Below are 19,922 nucleotides of genomic sequence, written 5' to 3'. Positions count from 1 at the left end.
CCGACTACGACCCTGCCATAAAATATTTTGATATGGTTAGAATCTGTAGAGGATCTTCTTTACAACGGTACCATTATAATTAATATCGGACGAATAATAATGAAGTTATAACCATTTATATCGGTTCCGGGTTTTCTTTTCGGCATTTGCGTGTGTAAAAAAAAAACGTTAAAACAGGCCAACTTTGTCCGCGATTTACAGGCCGACTACGACCCTGCCATAAAATATTTTGATATGGTTAGAATCTGTAGAGGATCTTCTTTACAACGGTACCATTATAATTAATATCGGACGAATAATAATGAAGTTATAACCATTTATATCGGTTCCGGGTTTTCTTCTCGGCATTTGCGTGTGTAAAAAAAAACGTTAAAACAGGCCGACTTTGTCCGCGATTTACAGGCCGACTACGACCCTGCCATAAAATTTTTTGATATGGTTAGAATCTGTAGAGGATCTTCTTTACAACGGTACCATTATAATTAATATCGGACGAATAATAATGAAGTTATAACCATTTATATCGGTTCCGGGTTTTCTTTTCGGCATTTGCGTGTGTAAAAAAAAACGTTAAAACAGGCCGACTTTGTCCGCGATTTACAGGCCGACTACGACCCTGCCATAAAATATGTTGATATGGTTAGAATCTGTAGAGGATCTTCTTTACAACGGTACCATTATAATTAATATCGGACGAATAATAATGAAGTTATAACCATTTATATCGGTTCCGGGTTTTACCATAAAGATTTCCGGATAGTTCCGGGTTTTATACCTCGCCCAAACCGCCTGTATTCTCGAACGCAGTAATAATACGACGAATTTGATTGGTTCACATCGTCAATTATAGTGGAATGCAGCCTGATCAGAATTTCAATTCATTTTATTGGAATCAAATTAAATTGGATTGAATTAATCTCGTGAATTGTCAATTTAAAGCGGAAGTAAACATTTTATAAGTGAACTGAAACATGTCAAGAGGAATACAGAATTGCTACAGTAACATTTTTTAACAATAAAAAAATGAATGAATTAGACCTTCATTTTGAAAGACTGTTAGGCGAGGGTTCCTATGGGAAGGTGTTCTTGGTAAAGCAAGATAACGGAGACCAGGTATTATTTTCATAAACGTTTAGGAATGTGTACATATATTAACTATTGTGTCTATACATTAACTATTGTGTCTATACATGCCTAGTCCATATAAACGTACTCTTAGAGCCTTTGATATTTTTTGCTATGGCGGCTCTGGGAGTTACGTATGCACCCGTTAATAAACCCAATCGCAGTTAAGTTGCAATAATCCAACTCCCAGCTATTGACCCTCCGGGTCGCTGGGACTGTACATATGTACCCATAAAAGCTCAGAGCATTCAAGAAGAACTAAATCTTAGTTCTACTCACATATTTCCAGTGCAACACTAAACAGGCGTTGCGGTGGTGTAGTGGATGAGGTGTCCGCCTAGCAATCAGGAGTTTGTGGGTTCAATCCCTACTCAGGGAGCGTTCTCATTATCTCCTCCGTAGACACCAAGTACTGGTTCTTACCAGGAATCTGACTCGACATTGTCCATATCTGCATATAATACTCGAAAGAGCGGTTGGCATTAAACAGAGATAGATAGATAGACGTTGTTCGTTACCAATTAAGGAAAGCTGTTAATAAACAGACATTATCCTTTACATGAAACCTAAAAAACACAATGATGTTTCAACACATTATTCTTGCTGACATTTTCATTTGGAAATTTTGAACAGTGTAAATGTTCAACATCTGTTCGACATCATTATAGACTTGGTTTACATCAAATGCCACGATGTGCAAAAGATTGGTGTACTGCAACCTAACCTATATATAGTAACACTATTAATCTGCAACATTACCAAAGTTTTGGATATGGTGGATAGAGCGTACGAAAGAATAATAAAGTAAATAAAAAACAATCATTTCTTGCTTTAATGCTTAGGTACCATTTGCTTTAGACAGGTAAACGTTGATAAGTTTTTGCAGCATCAGTGTTCCTTAGCATTTTCAGTGGTGATCAAATTTCGCACCTATGTACAAAAGAAGGCGCATTGCAACTCTCAGCAACCCTTTGGGTTATACAGCTGAGAGTTGAATAATTGCATCTATATACATGCCAGAAATGGTCAGGTGTCAATCAGGAAATTCCATAAAAATTGTCGGGACATTTGACCTCAAAGTAGGACTATCCAGCTAGGACACCTGAAACTAGATGAAATTCTTAAGAAAAATTGTTTTTAAAAGTTATTTGAAATAAAACACTGCTTTCCGTTGTGTTTACATCCATTAAAGTTTAATTGGGAAACCCACAAAGTCATTTAATCCTGGCTGCATCCTGTATGGAGCTTCTCCTGGTATCAATAATTTTGTTTTGTCACACACATGTGCTGCAAGTATTATTTTATTAAACTAACATTACTACCCTGGAACATAAACACAAACACTGCCGGAATGAGGAAAACAGGTGTATTGGTCCTTTTCATTAAATTTTCGCATAAATTGCAAAGTGAATCTGACAACTGCACTACTTTTATGGTAACACAACAATTCAAAACCATAACTTTCACTTTCTCTTGATTTTTATAAAATGTTGCATGAAATCATCATAGATTCTACCATAAGAGCAGTGCGCAAACATTGCATCAGACTATATATGTGTACAGTGTGAATATTATCCCCGCTACTATTGGACATATTATATTATTATATCAAATCTTTTTATAGTTCAGTGAATCAAATGTTTAAGTTTAGCAGGCAGTATGCCTATTGCAATCATGCACTTTCCCTTTCCGGTGTGACGTCTATAAGGTAGTGGATGCTATTGCAGTAGTGTATGGAACTATCGGCTTCAACAGGAATTATATAAATATTTGCAGGAAAATAGGTTATTGTTGTATTGTTTGCATTAATTCAGAAATTCGGTCATTTGTTTCCTTAACCACATGATACGCGGTAAGCAGAGGATATGAAATCTGTAGATTCTTGGGAATATTTACGATAAATGTGTGAAAGAATTTCATGAAAACAAACGTTCTCCAAACGTTCTCCAATTTCCAGAAGTAAACACAGGACTGGTGCACTATGGGCTTGACGTCGTTAATTTAAATATAGTATAGCCTCTATTTGATGTCCCATCAGGACATGGGTTTTCCCATGGAACATGATTGTGCAAATCATGTAACCCAACGTGCATGGTTTAATTGCAATAATCCCCCTCCAGATTACTGGGAGTTGCAACTCCTAAAGGCATTTTTCATGTAAACTTGCCACCTGGAATCTAGGCAGCACCTTACTCCATAATAATGCGCCATATTATCACGAATAAAAACAAAAAGATAATAAATATATCTCTAATGCGCACATTTAAACATTACATGATATTGTGTGCTCTAAGAATAATTATATTATTACAAGTGTCAAACAAATAGTACGGGCTTGAGGAGGGGGGGCACTTCCCTTTATCTCTGTTGGGGACGTGCGTCCCCTCGGCCTAATTCTACGGATTTTAAATTTGGGACAATTTACACCCCTGCTATAGTAAAACCTTGTCTAGAGGTCACATAAATAAGTGACATTTATTTTACAATGTTCATTAGGTCAGAAGATTTGTCCCAATAATATCTTGTTATATCAGTTGAGCGACTTTGGGCCTTTCAGGCCCTCTTGTTCAATGTAAGGAGGGAATTTTTCCCCTACTTTTAGTTTCTAGAATAGACACTGTAAATGTATTTTGAAATAACATTATTAGTATGTGAAGAAACTTTTTTTAAACTTGTTTATATTTAAGTTTGCAGTCAAGGAGATTGAGAGAGGACTTCTGACTAATTTGGAGATTTGTTTTAAAAATTCATCGTCTAGAATCAACAAAGTCGGAATATATTTTTCACAAACTAAAACACAAGTTTGTAACATTAAGAATTTAATATATTTCAGTTTGCAGTAAAGGAGATAGACTTGACCAAATGTGACGATGCGGGCAGAGATCAGGCTCATGGCGAGGCTCATCTTCTGTCTCGTCTCAAACACGCAAACATCCTCATGTACGTGGAGTCAGTCATCTGTGATGAGAGTCTCTTCATTGTGACTGAGTTCTGTGAGGGTGGCGACTTGGAGGATTACCTTCAGTTGAACAAGAAGCTCAACCAGTCCGTACCGGAACCAGTGGTATCTGACTGGATCTTGCAGCTCGGCAGTGCTCTAAAGGTTTGGTGTTTATGTGCCTTCAAATGTTTGATAAATGCCGTGTGCATAATGTTTTGTTTTGTTTTTTTGCTAAGGTTGCGCATGGAACTGTTGTTTAATTGAAATTGAAATTTTATTTATATAATGGGCAGATCTATACAATACATGTAGGTCTAGGCTTTAATAGCTTAAAATGGTAAGGTAAAACATTTAATTTTAAATTAAACACAAAAAACATAATGTTAATTTTCAAGTATTTTTTTCATATTCCAATTTTTTTATTTTGCAAACAGTCTGTTTGTTTAGGTAAAATAATTTATGCTATCAATGCTATATTAATGTCCCAAAAACAAAGTTTGAGAGGGTTTTTATAGGAGTCACTCTGTCAGTTGGTTGATCGGGCATTGAGCAAACAATTTTTGTTGGTGTAGTTGTTGTAGGTTTATGGAGCGGTATTTTTCAAGCTTTTGAATTGAAACCTAAAATATTTCATCACCATCCTAAGGGTGCAAGTTTATGGAGTAAACTACTTCCTATTTGTTCAAGCTATTGAATTGAAACTTCAGTTGATGACCATAAAGTGTAGATGTTCTAGTGTCAGTTTTCACACTCAGTGATTCAAATGTTTCTGAGTTATTGGTCCTTGAAGTTTAACCTCGTTAAAGGGACCATCAACCACGAATAAAATAAATAGAATTTTTTTTAAATACCATATTTTTTTGCAATTATTATTTTATATTGATAAAATATTACGACTGGTATATTTCATTACTTGAAAAAAGTTCATATTTTCAGTATATTCGGGAATGCAATTTCGCGATGTGAAATCGAAGGTACATCGCGAAAATAGAAGACATAACGATATACACACTATAAATAACGCAAATAGATTGATAATTTTATATATAAAATATATACAATTCACTACGCATGCACAATTTGCATTCCTGGGTTTACCACGTGACAATGATGATCAATCTACTTGCGTTAGATATAGTTAACTGGTATTTACCTGGTAACATGCCCAGTAAAATTTTATTACCGAAGATATAAAAATATGAAAACTTAAAAACTTTTTTCAAGTAATGTAATATACCAGGCGTGATATTTTAATCAATATAAACTAATAATCGTAAAAAAATATGGTATTTTAGAACTTTTCTTGTTTCATCATTCGTGGTTGACGGTCCCTTTCATAAGCCTGAAATGAAATCAGTTTTTGGAGGGGAATTCTTCTTCATTTTTCAAGCTATTGAATTGAAACTTCAAATATGTCATCACCATGTTGTAAGAATAGCAAAGAGTTATTAAAGGCTGATTATTTTTGCATCCTGCCAGAGACTTCTTTTTCAATTGTCAATTAGATGTTTGATTATGATAATTGTGGAATGTGTGTGTTGGAAAATAAAAATAAAAAGTGAATAGCATGTTTGAATTTTATTTGAGTATGTATTACTGGTTTTTGTTTCAAATTTGTAAACATTGCACCATAGTCATGTTGTTATAACAGTATAATAGTATGTGGTTATTCCATTTATACAAATCTCATATGATTATCAATTTATGTACATTAATTATGACATGATAAGGAAAATAAATTGTGAAGAGATGAATTGTACTGACCATACAGCTTAGATCACTAGTGCATGAAATGCCCCCTAAACAATCCGGCATGACTTGTATCAACAGTTTCATAGCATTTGTAATATTTATTTTCCATCAAATGATTCTTATAATTATTGTACAGATCACATATGGCTTATCACTAATGACCTAAAGTCAAACTCACCACACTTACTTGTAAAGTGTTCAGCACAAGATTATGAGACATTTTATCTTCAAGATTGTGTCATATTAACATCAACCCATAGTTAGGCTTAATACTACAGATGTCACTTAGAACAGAACTCGTTAGAATAAGTAGCTGTGTATTGCAAATAATGAAATTATTATGGGCCATGCTCTGTGAAAATGGATTTTAATGCATGTGCCTTAAGTGTTGTACCAGATTAACCTGTGCAGTCTGCACAGGTCATTAGGGACGACACTATCTGCTTGTATGGTATTTTTCATTTACAGAAAGTCTCTTTTTAGCAAAACTCCAGTTATGCGGAAAGTGTCGTCCCTGGGAAAACCCCTTTTCACAGAGCATGGAACACATCATTGATTCTTAAAAGGAACATAGCATTTATTAAAACTGAATTTTGTTCTAAGCATTAGTGAATACCCCTTATTATTATTATTACATTTACATCATTTTAATCATATTGTTGTGTATTCTATGTTTCAAGAACCTTGAAGTCTAAGGATGGGTTGATGTACTCTGGCACTGATGATAGATGAATATTTTAGTCACCTTTGCTTTGCATTATTTTATTAGTTAATGTAACATTTGTGTGTGTTGCATGTTGGTTTCAGTATATGCATGATCAGAAGATCCTGCATCGGGACATGAAAACAAAAAACATATTCCTCAAGGAGAACTTGTCAGTCAAACTTGGTGACCTTGGCATTGCTAAGTATGTGCACGTGAAATTATAAATGAGCCTCTTTCTGAGAAAACAGGATTTAATGCATGTGCGTGAAGTGCTGTCCCACTTTCAGCCTAAATTATATTTGTATTAAGAAGATACTTATTTTGAATGAAAAGTGGAAAGTGTAGTCACTTATTAGCCCGTGTGGACTGCATAGGCTATACAGCCAATTAGGGACAACACCTAAAAGTGGAAAGTGTTGTCACTTATTAACCTGTGTGGACTGCATAGGTTATACAGCCAATGAGGGACAATACCTTACGCACATGTTTTAAACACGGAAAGTGTTGTCACTTATTAACCTGTGTGGACTGCATAGGTTATACAGCCAATGAGGGACAACACCTTACGCGCATGTTTTAAACACGGAAAGTGTAGTTACTTATTAGCCTGTGCGGACTGCATAGGCTATACAGCCAATGAGGGACAACACCTTACGCACATGTTTTAAACACGGAAAGTGTAGTCACTTATTAGCCTGAGTGGACTGCATAGGCCATACAGCCAATGAGGGACAACACCTTACGCACATGTTTTAAACACGGAAAGTGTAGTCACTTATTAGCCTGTGTGGACTGCATAGGCTATACAGCCAATGAGGGACAACACCTTACGCGCATGTTTTAAACACGGAAAGTGTAGTCACTTGTTAGCCTGTGTGGACTGCATAGGCTGTACAGCCAATGAGGGACAACACCTTACGCACATGTTTTAAACACGGAAAGTGCAGTCACTTATTAGCCTGTGTGGACTGCATAGGCTATACAGCCAATGAGGGACAACACCTTACGCACATGTTTTAAACACGGTTGTCCCAGATTAAGGCTCAAATGTACTCTGAATAGTATTTGACAGTGTTCAATATTCCTGTATGTTTAAAGCTGCTCAACACAATCATTAAAAAATGTTTGCCTAAGAAGTAATCATGTTTTAAATATTTGGATTTTAAATGATGGTTGACTGTTTTTGTATTTAAACTAGCATTTTGAGTATTTGTCCATGAGATATAACCTTCATATTTGGTATGCATGTGTATATGGACAAGGCCTTTCCATACGCACACAAAAAATTACCCCTTTGACCTTGACCTTGAAGTTAGGGTCCGCATTTAGGTTTCAAATCTGCATTAAGGTTTTGAAAAATGCTCATAACTTCTATGTCCCTTGAGATATAACCTTCATATTTGGTATGCATGTGTATATGGACAAGGCCTTTCTATCCATATGCACACAAATTTTGACCCCTGTGACCTTGAACTTAGGGTGCACGTTTAGGTTTTGAAGTCTGCGTTTAGGTTTTGAAAAAAGCTCATAACTTCTATCAAGCGTTTATAGGGGGCATAAGTCATCCTTTGGTGACAGCTCTTGTTAACTTTTAATTAGACAATTATTCTCATAAATGTGTGCTTGAAATTGTAAGATTCAACAGCTACAAATAATAAATTATAAATTAAGAATCTCTTTTCCAGTAATAATAAGTGATATTCGCACGTGTGGAAGCAAACAGATCAAACGGTCGCATATTGCTTTTAACTCAATAACCAAATAATCCGCCGCTAATTAATTGCCAAAATGTTTATCACACATCACGCTTCAGTAATACAGAGCCTTAACCGCAGACTGGAAGTACGTATCGATTATTTTCGCCATTGCATTAGTGTTATTTTGTACATGACTGACTAACTCGGGCGTGACCACTCATATGGGAGAAATTTAACATTTGGGATGCAAAATTGCTGGCCGCTGGCCGGAGAAACGGGGTTACTGCTTAAGAGGGGTGCATTATATAGTGTTTATCGACGGTCGCGGCACAGACCGGCCGCCTACATGGGTCGACTGACAATGAGGGGTGACCGGAAGTAGGGGTTGGACTGTATTGCCAAATGATCATTACGTTTGGTCAGAACATTAATCCAAATGCCAGAGTCTAAATTGGGTCATGTGTGGTCAGATTATTTGTCACTTGGTAAAATTAAAAATAAATTTTGGTGAAACTTGGTCATTAGATTTGTCACAATGATATTTCAAGCTTGTTCAAAATTAAATCATGCGGTGTAATTTGTAAATACAAACTAGCTTAACTAAAACCTTGAGAACTCTCTAGAGGCTACAATTATTTCCGAAACTTCATGGAACTTGGTAAGAAATTCTTCCCAATGATGTCCTGGGAAATTTCAAAACCTGGATCATATGGGTTCAGAATTTTAGTCACTATGTCAAATAATGGACATAAAAAAGCTTGTTATCTCTTTAGAGGAAACATATATATTTCCAATCTTTAAGCAAATTGGTCCCAATCAATCGCGAAAGTGTGTCACATATAATAGGGTCTCTGGGGAATTTAAAAGACGTTTTAACAACACTCCAGAAGTCAGATTTCTTTTTAAATGGTCTTGAAATTTGTTAAGAACATTTGTTCTAATTTTTACATCCAGTCCATTTTATAACATTGCTGTCATAAGCCGGGCAGTTTGAAAACTCTAGAAGTCTTATTTTAACCCAATTATCCTAAAACTTTCTTTGAAAATTAACTAATTGTGTTGTTATATCTGGGCTGAATAAACAAAATGAATATGATTTGTTCTTAAACATCCTGTCAGGTGTTGTCACTGTTTATCTAATACATGTTAGTCTATCCTGATCACTTCCTGCTCAGAACAATTAAGTTCCTAGGGCTCTCTGATTAGCGTATTAGGACAGGTGGCCCTCTTGTTAACCTTAACATATGTGCCATAACATATCTGCTTCTTGACATTATAGGGTGCTTGATCTGAATCAGAGTAAAGCAGACACCTTCATTGGAACCCCGTCCTACATGAGCCCTGAACTGTTCATGGGCAAGTCCTACAACCACAAGGTATGCAGTAACTAGGCAATAAAAAGACAGTAAATAGGCAGTAACTAGACAGGAACTCGGCAGTAACTAGACCGTAAATAGGCAGTAACTAGACAGTAACTAGGCAGTAACAAGACACTAAATAGGCAGTAACTAGACAGTAACTGGGCAGTAACTAGGCAGTAACTACACTGCCATGAAGAACAAAGACTGCAAATGCTATTTCTTTATGAAATTAATACGGCCTGAAAATGTTCACCATTTTGTTAGTTTGTACTTACTGGTACAGATAGTTGTAAAAAGTTTTAAGACATTTATAATGGCTTTTGCTAAGAGTAAATTTACTTCTGTGACGAAGCTTCTAAAGCTGTCACTGCATTATGTCTTTATGTGCACAATATAACTTAGTGTGGTTTGGTGTTATAACTGGTGTTTCACTTGAACATATTGAATATTTTAAGCTATTTAAGAACATATGTAAGCATATAATTATGCTTTCATTCAATAGATTAAATCTAACAAAACATTCAGATATTGGCTTTGTTTTCCCATATTTGTCATGTTTAAATTAGCCTGTTATTTGATAACATGCCTAAATTTATGTTTCATTTACCTTGATTGACTAATCTGTTAATGTTTATAACAATTCTAACTTTATTAATATTTATTACATTTCTAACAAGTTAATCAACTGTACCCTTATTTAATAATATATGGGTTATTGGTATGTATTGGTAATATTTACATCTAGACTGACATCTGGGGTCTTGGTTGCTGCGTGTATGAAATGATGACCTTGAAGAGGGCATTTCAAGGTCGCGCTCTCTGGACTCTTATTCGGGAAATCAAGAACGGCAAAGTCCTTGAGACCCCTGACTCGTATAGTCTTGAGATTCGCATGCTCGTTCAAGAGATGATGGCACAGAATCCGGAAGAAAGGCCAAGCGCAAAAGACATTGTCAATAACGACCTGCTGGGATATCACAGGGTCATTGATTTAAATAGATTTATCAAATTATGAGTTTTAAAATAGCCGTACTATGTCTGCATTAAGAAAAAAAGTTATTTTAATGTATTTGTAAGTGAAAAAGATTTTGTGAATGTTTCCCCCTCTTTGTCATCTACCTTTTCCAAATCTAAATATGCAATTAATATGTTAATTAGTTAAGGTTTTCCAAATCCATTTACCTATTTAGGTTATATGCATTTGCAAACAGTATCGTAATAATTCTATACATTTCGGACAACAGTTTAAACGTAAAGCTAGTAATAACATTAAATGTTCACTTACAGGGTTCTTCAATAAAGCTTGCCAAGTCTTTACCCCACCCAAACCAGAAAACGGATGAAAGTGCAAAGAAACCACCGCCGTCTGGTTCAAAATCAGGGTCACTGAAAAACGCACTCCAAGAGATGAACAAGTCCCAGGAAGCAAAGTTTCGCAATACGATCGAGAGCGTGTGCGAGAAAATCAACACTCTGCGGTTGAACCAGCAAAATACTGGTACGGGTACCGCTCAAGACTTTAATACTTTTGTGTGTAAGGAAGGTGGAAGTGATAGTGAAGAGGAATTGGAGGCACCTGGGACCATTCTGGATAGCAGTCTGTTACAGCATTATGCGGAAGAGCTTGAAACGTTCGTCTTAAAGGGAAATGAAACAGGAGATACGAAGGATCTAAACTCTGACAAGAAGGTGAAGACAGAAATTAATAATATTGATAATGATGATGAAGATGATGATGATGAAGAGGGTAGTAGAACTTTACTGAGACAGTACTCTGAGACTTTAGATGATAATGAGGCTGATGAAGAAAATGAAAGTTCTGATGTTGTTATGACAATCAAAGGCCCACAAGTTGTCATAACTGGTTCTCAGAACTCACCACAGAATTTGAAGGAAGTCGAAGATGAGTTTAATGAAATGACATTGGTTGAGGTGAGTAAATATAAGTACAAAGGATTGCAAGACACTTTTGCTCTACGCCCAGACAAACGGTGGAAAAGACCTAAAAGTGACCCATATGATTGGTTTTCTCCTGGTAAAGAAACTGAAGGTGCTGCAGCTCAAGGTGTTGCAAAAAACAGTCATACAAATGTCAGCAGACATGAAACTCCACCAAAATCAGCTCAAAACATTAAAGCCGCATCATTTTCAAGTACAACTGAATTTAACAGCTCAAAAACAACAGATCCACGATTGTTACGAACTTTAGAGGGAACAGGATCCAAGACTCGCCATAAGGTGCCAGTGGCGGACAGGATACAACAATCTGCCAAGGACAAAAATAGCTATTTTTCGTTCACTGCCAGTGATTTGCTGCTATCGACACCCAAACAAGCATTCACGCAAACTGTAGATGAGGACTTGAATATTCCTGAAGTAATGAGACATCTTAAAGATAACTTGTCACCTAGTTCTTCGGTTGATTCACGTTCAGAAACAATTCGGCCTGCAAAACCTGAAATGTCACTAGAAGATCAGGTAATAAAATATCATATCATGATTTATGGCAGTGGTAAAGTTAATCATGAACTTGTCAGTCTTAAACTGGTAAATTTAAAACGGTCTTCCTTAAATCAGTTTAGATTGGTATGTATGTGTGTGACTGTTTAGCCAACGGTCTTCCTTAAATCAGTTTAGATTGGTATGTATGTGTGTGACTGTTTAGCAAAAACACACAAGTGTAGTATGTATTATGAAAATGGTCTAAGCTGTTGCAGTGTTTTGAAAAAAATTAAACCTGATTGAATTTTTTTTAATCTCTACATTCAGTCAGCTGTGCTTGAATTTCTTCTCCAGAATTTATATAAGACCTCAGGCTCAATTTTTGTCTTAGCTAGTTAAAATGATTAGGCCAGTCATTGATTAGGTTGTGTATACAACAAGATTATTGAAAGCTGTCTATTGATTATAATTATTGAAGGATATGCTTGCTTTAAATTGCATGTACAGGAATGATTACAAATATATAATAAATAATAAAGTTGTTTCATGCATGACATCTATTAATCTTTGTTAAACAGAAAAATGATAAAAAATGTTTAGGGACCTGGCTCAAGTAAAGCTAAGAAGAAGAAAGAGAGCTACCTCAAGAAGCAAAGTGAAGGTAAGAGCATGGGGTGAATGCTCACTGTGACATCCAGATTTTAGTTTGCCACGATCTGGGAAAATGGGGCTTAATGCATGCGCTTTTAAGGAATTTTTTTATTCAAATGATGTCTTCTAAATAAATATGCAAACTAAACAGAAAGTGTCATCCTTAAATAGTCTGTGTGGACTGCACAGGCTAATCTGAGACAAAACTTTACGCATATGCATGAAGCCCCACAGAGTTGCTTAAATAATTTGTGTTATTTATGGGCTAAGACGACAATTCGGAATGCTTATGTGTACAATCAAACCAAGAGGTCATAAGCCCAAGTGGTTAAATAGCCATATATCATAACAATAATGAAATGTTAATTGTCAGACAGACAAAGTAATTGTGAACATTATTTTCATTCTAAAAATATGATCTGGCAAATAGAAGATATTTTTTCTATCATGATGTGTTCAGGTTTAGGACATTCTTTCTGATTTGTTCATGAGTAAATTTGTCAAATGATGAACATCATGTAAGAGCAGTTCTGCTGGTCGTTAGCAGCACTTTGTCTGGAATGGAAAAAGTCATTAAAATCTCATTGAAAAATGTCTTTGGCTGAATGCCATCATTATTCTCCTGTTGATTTATCATGTAACTCATACTGTTTTTGTTTGACAGCAAAACGCAAGAACTCAGATGTGTCAGACTCAGGAGATGTAAGTAAACAAAGCAATGGAGAACTTTTGCAGCTAATAGGCATTCAAGTCAGATTTTGATGAAGTTAAAAAATTGAAGATTTTTATGCCCCCGGATCGATTGATTGGGGGTATATTGTGCCCCCAGATCGATAGATCGGGGGTATATTGTTTTTGGCCTGTCTGTCTTACATTCTGACATTCTGTCCCAAAACTTTAAGGTTACAGTAAAGTTTTGCAATAACTTTTGAAATATTGAACATAGCAACTTGATATTTGGCATGCATGTGTATCTCATGAAGCTGCACATTTTGAGTGGTGAAAGGTCAAGGTCATCCTTCAAGGTCAAAGGTCAACAAAAAAGCGGTGCATTAGGGGGCATTGTGTTTCTGACAAACACATCTCTTGTTTGTTTTAAGTTACAAAAGTTTTTGATGTTTGAAAATTGACGTGCTTACGGTAATAAACCGATGTCGATTGTCTTGTGTGTTGTTTAACCAAGTTGTATTGGTAGGAATCTATGAATAGCTTATTCAAATTATATTTTGGCATAGTCTGTAATATATCAACCATTTCCAATGTTTGGACAAACAACGGAATTTGTTAAGAGTAAAATTCAGTTTAAAAATGCACTTATCAAATTATTTAAATATAGAAGTGTTTATTAACATATATCATTTGATGACAAATTTTACCTTTTTATTTAACCAAATACATAGCAAAAATGAATATTTCATTAATTGCATGGAGACAGGAAATATTTTCATTATGCTTTAAATAAAGACCATATAACCATGTTATTTGGGAGAAACCCTAGCCTAATGATTTTTGTGAAGAATTATGGCTTAAATAGCTGTTATTAGAAATTAAAAAGCTTTGATTAAGCAGAAAACTATATGATTTTATCGAAATTTTAAATGCTAAGAGGGCTTTTTTGGCCTCTGTTATATAAAGTGAAAACACCAGATTCAATGCTTCTGAAAAAATATCTGTATTGTCAACATACGTTTTGGACAGATCTGCATAAATCTTCTAAGTGTTAGACATCTTTATTATTCGGATTTAGCAAACTGTTTGAAAATGTACTCAAATGGGACAGTTTCTATCCGGCCCCTTCAAACAGCACCCTGTAAATGAACCTTTTAAATATATATATAAATGTAATATTTGAGGAAAAAAATTGACAAGGTATTTAGATGAGTTTGACTTGTAAAATGTTTATATATTATCCCTGATTGTATACTGTTTATCAATAAAAAAAGGAAATAATAATCCATTTTTTTTGTTTTATTACACAGGTCAGTTCAAGTTTAAACAACAATGACATAAAACTGTTCACTCGTGCACAGGCAGCAAAGTTTTCCAAGTTACTTGATGCAGAAAGGTAACCAGGATGTTTCCTATGTTGATGGTTTGGTGCAAATGAATATTAAATTTGGAAAATAAGATCTAAATGAGTCGTGAATTTGTTGGCTATTTAATAATGTTTTGTTTCATTAATATCACTTTTATAACTGTTCACAGTCCACGCAGAATTGTTTCACTGTTTACAATTTTATATGGCAACTGTAATGTTTCGCACACACAAAATAACATTATAACTAAAAATACTATATTCTTGTATCAAAATGTCTACAAATTCAGTAAAACAATGTGAAATAGTAAAATGAGGTATAAGGCATTTTTAGCTCGACTGTTTTCAGAGAAAACCCGAGGTATTGTCATAGCCAGCTCGTCGTGTCCGCCGTACGTGTAAAGGTTTGTTAAGGTTTTGAACATTGGCTCTGATATCAAAGTGCTTCAACCTACAAATTTGAATCTTCATATGTAGATGCACATTGATGAGTTGTACATGCCACACCCATTTTGGGGTCACTAGGTCTAAGGCCAAGGTCACTGTGACCTCTAAAAGAAAAAAAAAATCTGTCAAGCTTTCATTTATTCAAAACTGCACCCGCAGCCGAGCGTGGCACCCGTTATGCGGTGTTCTTGTTAAATGTTAATATATGTGAATACATTAATGCTTTAGGTAAGAAATTCATTGAAATCCATTCTCAATTATTTATGTTAAAAAAGTTTTTTATGTGTATTTTTATTATGCCCCCGGTAGGGTGGCATATAGCAGTTGAACTGTCTGTCAGTATGTTAGTCTGTCCGTCCGTCTGTCCGTCCAAAAAAAACTTTAACATTGGCCATAACTTTTTCACTATTGAAGATAGCAACTTGATATTTGTCATGCATGTGTATCTCATGGAGCCAAACATTTTGAGTGGTGAAAGGTGAAGGTCAAGGTCATCCTTCAAGGTCAAATGTCAAATATATGGCGTCTGTCCGTCCGAAAACTTTAACATTGGCCATTACTTTTTCAATATTGAAGATAGCAACTTGATATTTGGCATGCATGTGTATCTCATGAAGCTGCACATTTTGAGTGGTGGAAGTTCAAGGTCAAGGTTATCCTTCAAGGTCAAAGGTCAAAAAAAATTAATTAAAGCGGCGTTCTCATGAAGCTGCACATTTTGTGTGGTGGAAGTTCAAGGTCAAGGTCATCCTTCAAGGTCAAGGTCATCCTTCACGGTCAAAGATCAAAAAAAATAATTTCAAAGCGGCGTTTTCATGAAGCTGCACATTTTGAGTGGTGGAAGTTAAAGGTCAATGTCACCCTTCAAGGTCAAGGTCATCCTTCAAGGTCAAAGGTAAAAAAAAAAAATTTCAAAGCGGCGTTCTCATGAAGCTGCACATTTTGAGTGGTGGAAGTTCAAGGTCAAGGTCATCCTTCAAGGTCAAAGGTCAAAAAAAAAAATCAAAGTGGCGCAATAGGGGGCATTGTGTTTCTGATGAACACATCTCTTGTTTTGTTAAAGTTCAGTTTTCTTTTCATGATAAATTTGTCTGTGTGTTGTGTGTATATATGTTTATATTAAGGAAGAGAAAGCTTCTGCAAAAATGTTACTTGTGTTAAGCATTATGGTTATGCAATCATATTTATTTGCATAGTTAATTTAGTATATATGTGCCTTTAATTCTCCTAATGTTGGTTGCATAATATAAAAAAAGGTAATTGTTTGAAATAAGGTCATGACTATAAACAGAAAGAAGTTGTTGTTGGATGTTATTTGGATGTTCATAGACATGAGAATACAGATTATATGCAATTGAATGGACAGGTTTTCATTTCTTAAATGGGCGTCAATATTACAATGTTATTTCTTTAGTATTATTAATTAAATAGTGTTGCAAAATTACTCTCCTCTCAACAAATTAGCCAGTAACTGTCAGTATTTATTGTAGAATATATATATGTATACATTATGTGTGGTGTATATTTAGCTATGTTGCATGCTTTATACCAAGTGTGCTTTCATGCTTCAGATAAAAGATACATGTATCTTTTTCTATCTTTATCTAGCCCCGTCTTAGTTGAGAATGGGAATTATTCCATACAAGATATTATCAGTAAGTTTCAAGCGCACTTACATGCGTCCTACCAGAACATGGCTTTTTGTTATGCTACCTGACCGTCGGTAAAATGATTGCACAATGATTTTACATAATATTTAAGTGTTAAAAAACGTTTGTTCAGACTTGTTGGTTGGGTATAACCTGTGTGTCAAAAAACTATGGCGTTTCTTTTTATTTGAGAATATTACCAATAACACAATTGGTTATTGTTGTCAAAGTTATTGTATGCAGTTTAACATCTTTGCATGAATGGTTTCAGTAATAAGACTATTAATATTATGAAACTTGCATCTACATTGCTGAATAAATCAGAGATCAGGACATGTGTCAATTCCTCAGCGCTCTAGTTTATGCATACAAAAATATTAATACGCTTTTTAAAGTTCAGTCTTAATCTATGAAGCTTATGTAATAGCACACCTTATAAGGCTGTATATTATGTGAGCCTTGTCATGCAAAATAGAGCCTTATGCTGCTAGGGTAGCTTCAGACCATCCTTTGCAGTTTTGCTGTCTGCTTTAAAGGGGCCTTTTCACAGATTTTGGCATATTTTGAAGTTTGTAATTAAATGCTTTATATTGATAAATGTAAACATTGGATCTAAGAAGCTCCAGTAAAAAATCAAGAATAAAATTCTAAAAAAGAAGTAAAAGTTAACCTCAGCAGGGCTCGAACCAGTGACCCCTGGAGTTCTGGAGTAAAAACCAATTAGACCGCTCGGCCATCCTGCCAAGTACGCATGACAAACGTATTTTATACTTTATATAAGCAATCTTCGTAGTTTCACAAAATTAAACGACAACAACAGAACTGTCGAAATTATTCAATCGTTTCGCGTTGCAACGCTTTATAATTTTCAGGTTTTTAAATCGTCAAAAGATGCATATAATGGATATATAAGAGCATGTTAAATGTTCAGTTTTATACTGTTTCCTCACAAATATCATAACTAAAACGAAAATTTGCGAATCTGAAACAACTTTTATCAATTTTGTCAATTTGCCAAAACGTGAAAAGGCCTCTTTAACCCTTTCAGTGCGGGAACCGAATTTTAAAGACCTTTGCAAACAGTTTGGATCCAGATGAGATGCCACAGAACGTGGCGTCTCATCAGGATCCAAACTGTTTGCTATTCTGATAGTATTCTTTGAAAAATATAGAAGAAAATGCTAATTTTAGAAATTCTGCAGACGACATTTTAGCAGACGACAAATTTCCCAGCATGCAAAGTTAAAGTCCTGCAAGGTTTTGTGATCTCATTAGCAAACAGGGAAGCCTCCTGACCAGACTGCATGGATCAAATTATGGATGTACAGCAGGGTTTTTTTTTCAACTTTTTGGGAAGATAGCCCATGGCTTTGGAATTGGGAATTTTATCGGCATTTTCATGAAATTGGGAAAATAAATTCATTAGCCTTTTTTTCCACATGAAAAGTCCACTGATTAGAGAAATACTTAATTTGATATAACTCTTTATAATCAATCAAATTAAAAGAAAAAAATCATATAATACTTTGTTAGATGTTATTGAATTAAAATGGAGATAAAATACAAATAAGACTTCTTTCTAAATGAAATAATAAAAAAAAATTATTTTTTTTTTTGGAAATTGGGAATTTTTTGCCACATTTTGGGAAAAAAGTATACTTTTTGGGATTGGGAACATAGCCGAATTTCGGCTATAAAATAGGGCCAAAAGAAACCCTGTACAGGCTGGGCTGGAGCTTCATTGACCACATATGGCATAACACCTCTTTTTGCATTATGCAGCTCATAAGAAACACTTGCTTGGTTATATTGATTTGCTCTTAAGCTTACTCACATAACGCTCCTTCACCCACTTACAAATATATATAATTAATTTTTATTTGTTTAAGAAATGTGTAACTTTAAAAATTAACCCTTTCCCACTCAGAAGCTAAGTGAAAAATGGCTATGTGCAAACAGCATAAAAGCATCAGGTTTTATGCTGTTTGCTGTATCAGTATCTAAGGGTTGGAAATAAGGCCTTTAAACATGAATCTAGTTGCAAAAACATCTTTAATTAAATGTATGTTTCTAAGGGACTTCACGTGCATCAAAAAACATATCTAAGAGGGAAAGGGTAAATAAATGTTTACCTCTAAATTTGCAGTTTGGAGTACATGGTTATCCTGCTTGTTGAAAAGCAATGTACAATGACCAGCTGTTCAATATAGACCTCACTGTACAATGACCAGCTGTTCAATATAGACCTCACTGTACAATGACCAGCTGTTCAATATAGACCTCACTGTACAATGACCAGCTGTTCAATATAGACCTCACTGTACAATGACCAGCTGTTCAATATAGACCTCACTGTACAATGACCAGCTGTTCAATATAGACCTCACTGTACAATGACCAGCTGTTCAATATAGACCTCACTGTACAATGACCACCTGTTCAATATAGACCTCACTGTACAATGACCAGCTGTTCAATATAGACCTCGCTGATAAAACATTAATTATACCAGCATGTGTAACAACTCATGAATCATTTAAAATACAATTACTTATAGTAGCATGCATACAAATGTATGTTCCATACAAATATGAACTTCTGTAATCAATGCTTTTTCCTTTTGTAATACAAAAATTCGACCATATTATATATATAAGCAATCACTTATATTTACAGATGAGATACAAACAGGGAGCTGTGATACATTGAACATAGAGCATTTATTTTTTGTACAACAGTAAGTAAACAGTCATTTTGTTCAAATTAAGTGTTAACACTTTTAGTAACTGATGTTTAGAATCAAGGTGTGTTATGGTAATTATGCTATGAACCAGCATAGGCTGATCAAGAGTGACCATATGAGCTGTGTTCTGGGAAAACCAGGCTTAACGCATGTGTATAAGATGTCATCCCAGATGAGCCTGTGCAGTTTGCTTTTATGGAATTTTTTGTTAAAAAGAGGTCTCTTAGTTGTTAACAAAAGTCCAGTGTAGGCAGAATGTGTTTTCCCAGAGATAAGCTTGTGCATACTACACAGGCTAATTTGGGACAAAACTACATTCATGCTTTAAGCCCTGTTTTCCCAGAACGAGGCTCATACATGTATATTCTTCCAT

The 19,922-nt window shown here is 35.1% G+C and overlaps 1 protein-coding gene across 1 annotated transcript; it reads left to right on the top strand.

Moving 5' to 3' along the window:
* The first annotated feature begins 857 nt into the window (after window positions 1–857).
* On the top strand, window positions 858–19,547 carry LOC127881333 (uncharacterized). Its single transcript, XM_052429091.1, has 11 exons — window positions 858–1,113; window positions 3,959–4,228; window positions 6,626–6,726; window positions 9,501–9,597; window positions 10,328–10,564; window positions 10,870–12,060; window positions 12,625–12,685; window positions 13,340–13,377; window positions 14,655–14,740; window positions 16,766–16,812; window positions 19,483–19,547. The coding sequence occupies exons 1-11, from the start codon at window positions 1,024–1,026 to the stop codon at window positions 19,545–19,547; spliced, it is 2,283 nt and encodes a 760-aa protein (XP_052285051.1). The 5' UTR covers window positions 858–1,023.
* The last annotated feature ends 375 nt before the right edge of the window (window positions 19,548–19,922 follow it).

This window comes from Dreissena polymorpha, chromosome 5 (genome assembly GCF_020536995.1).
Source record: "Dreissena polymorpha isolate Duluth1 chromosome 5, UMN_Dpol_1.0, whole genome shotgun sequence".
NCBI classification, from domain to species: domain Eukaryota; kingdom Metazoa; phylum Mollusca; class Bivalvia; order Myida; family Dreissenidae; genus Dreissena; species Dreissena polymorpha.
The sequence above is the reverse complement of the archived record's forward strand: the minus strand, read 5'-3'. Positions and strand labels throughout refer to the sequence as shown.

Excerpts from the sequence above, each read along its gene's own strand:
- LOC127881333 (XM_052429091.1), top strand. The coding sequence starts at position 1,024 with ATGAATGAATTAGACCTTCATTTTGAAAGACTGTTAGGCGAGGGTTCC. Across the intron at positions 9,598-10,327 it reads GCAAGTCCTACAACCACAAG|ACTGACATCTGGGGTCTTGG; the intron begins GTATGCAGTAAC and ends ATTTACATCTAG. Across the intron at positions 12,686-13,339 it reads CCTCAAGAAGCAAAGTGAAG|CAAAACGCAAGAACTCAGAT; the intron begins GTAAGAGCATGG and ends TTTGTTTGACAG.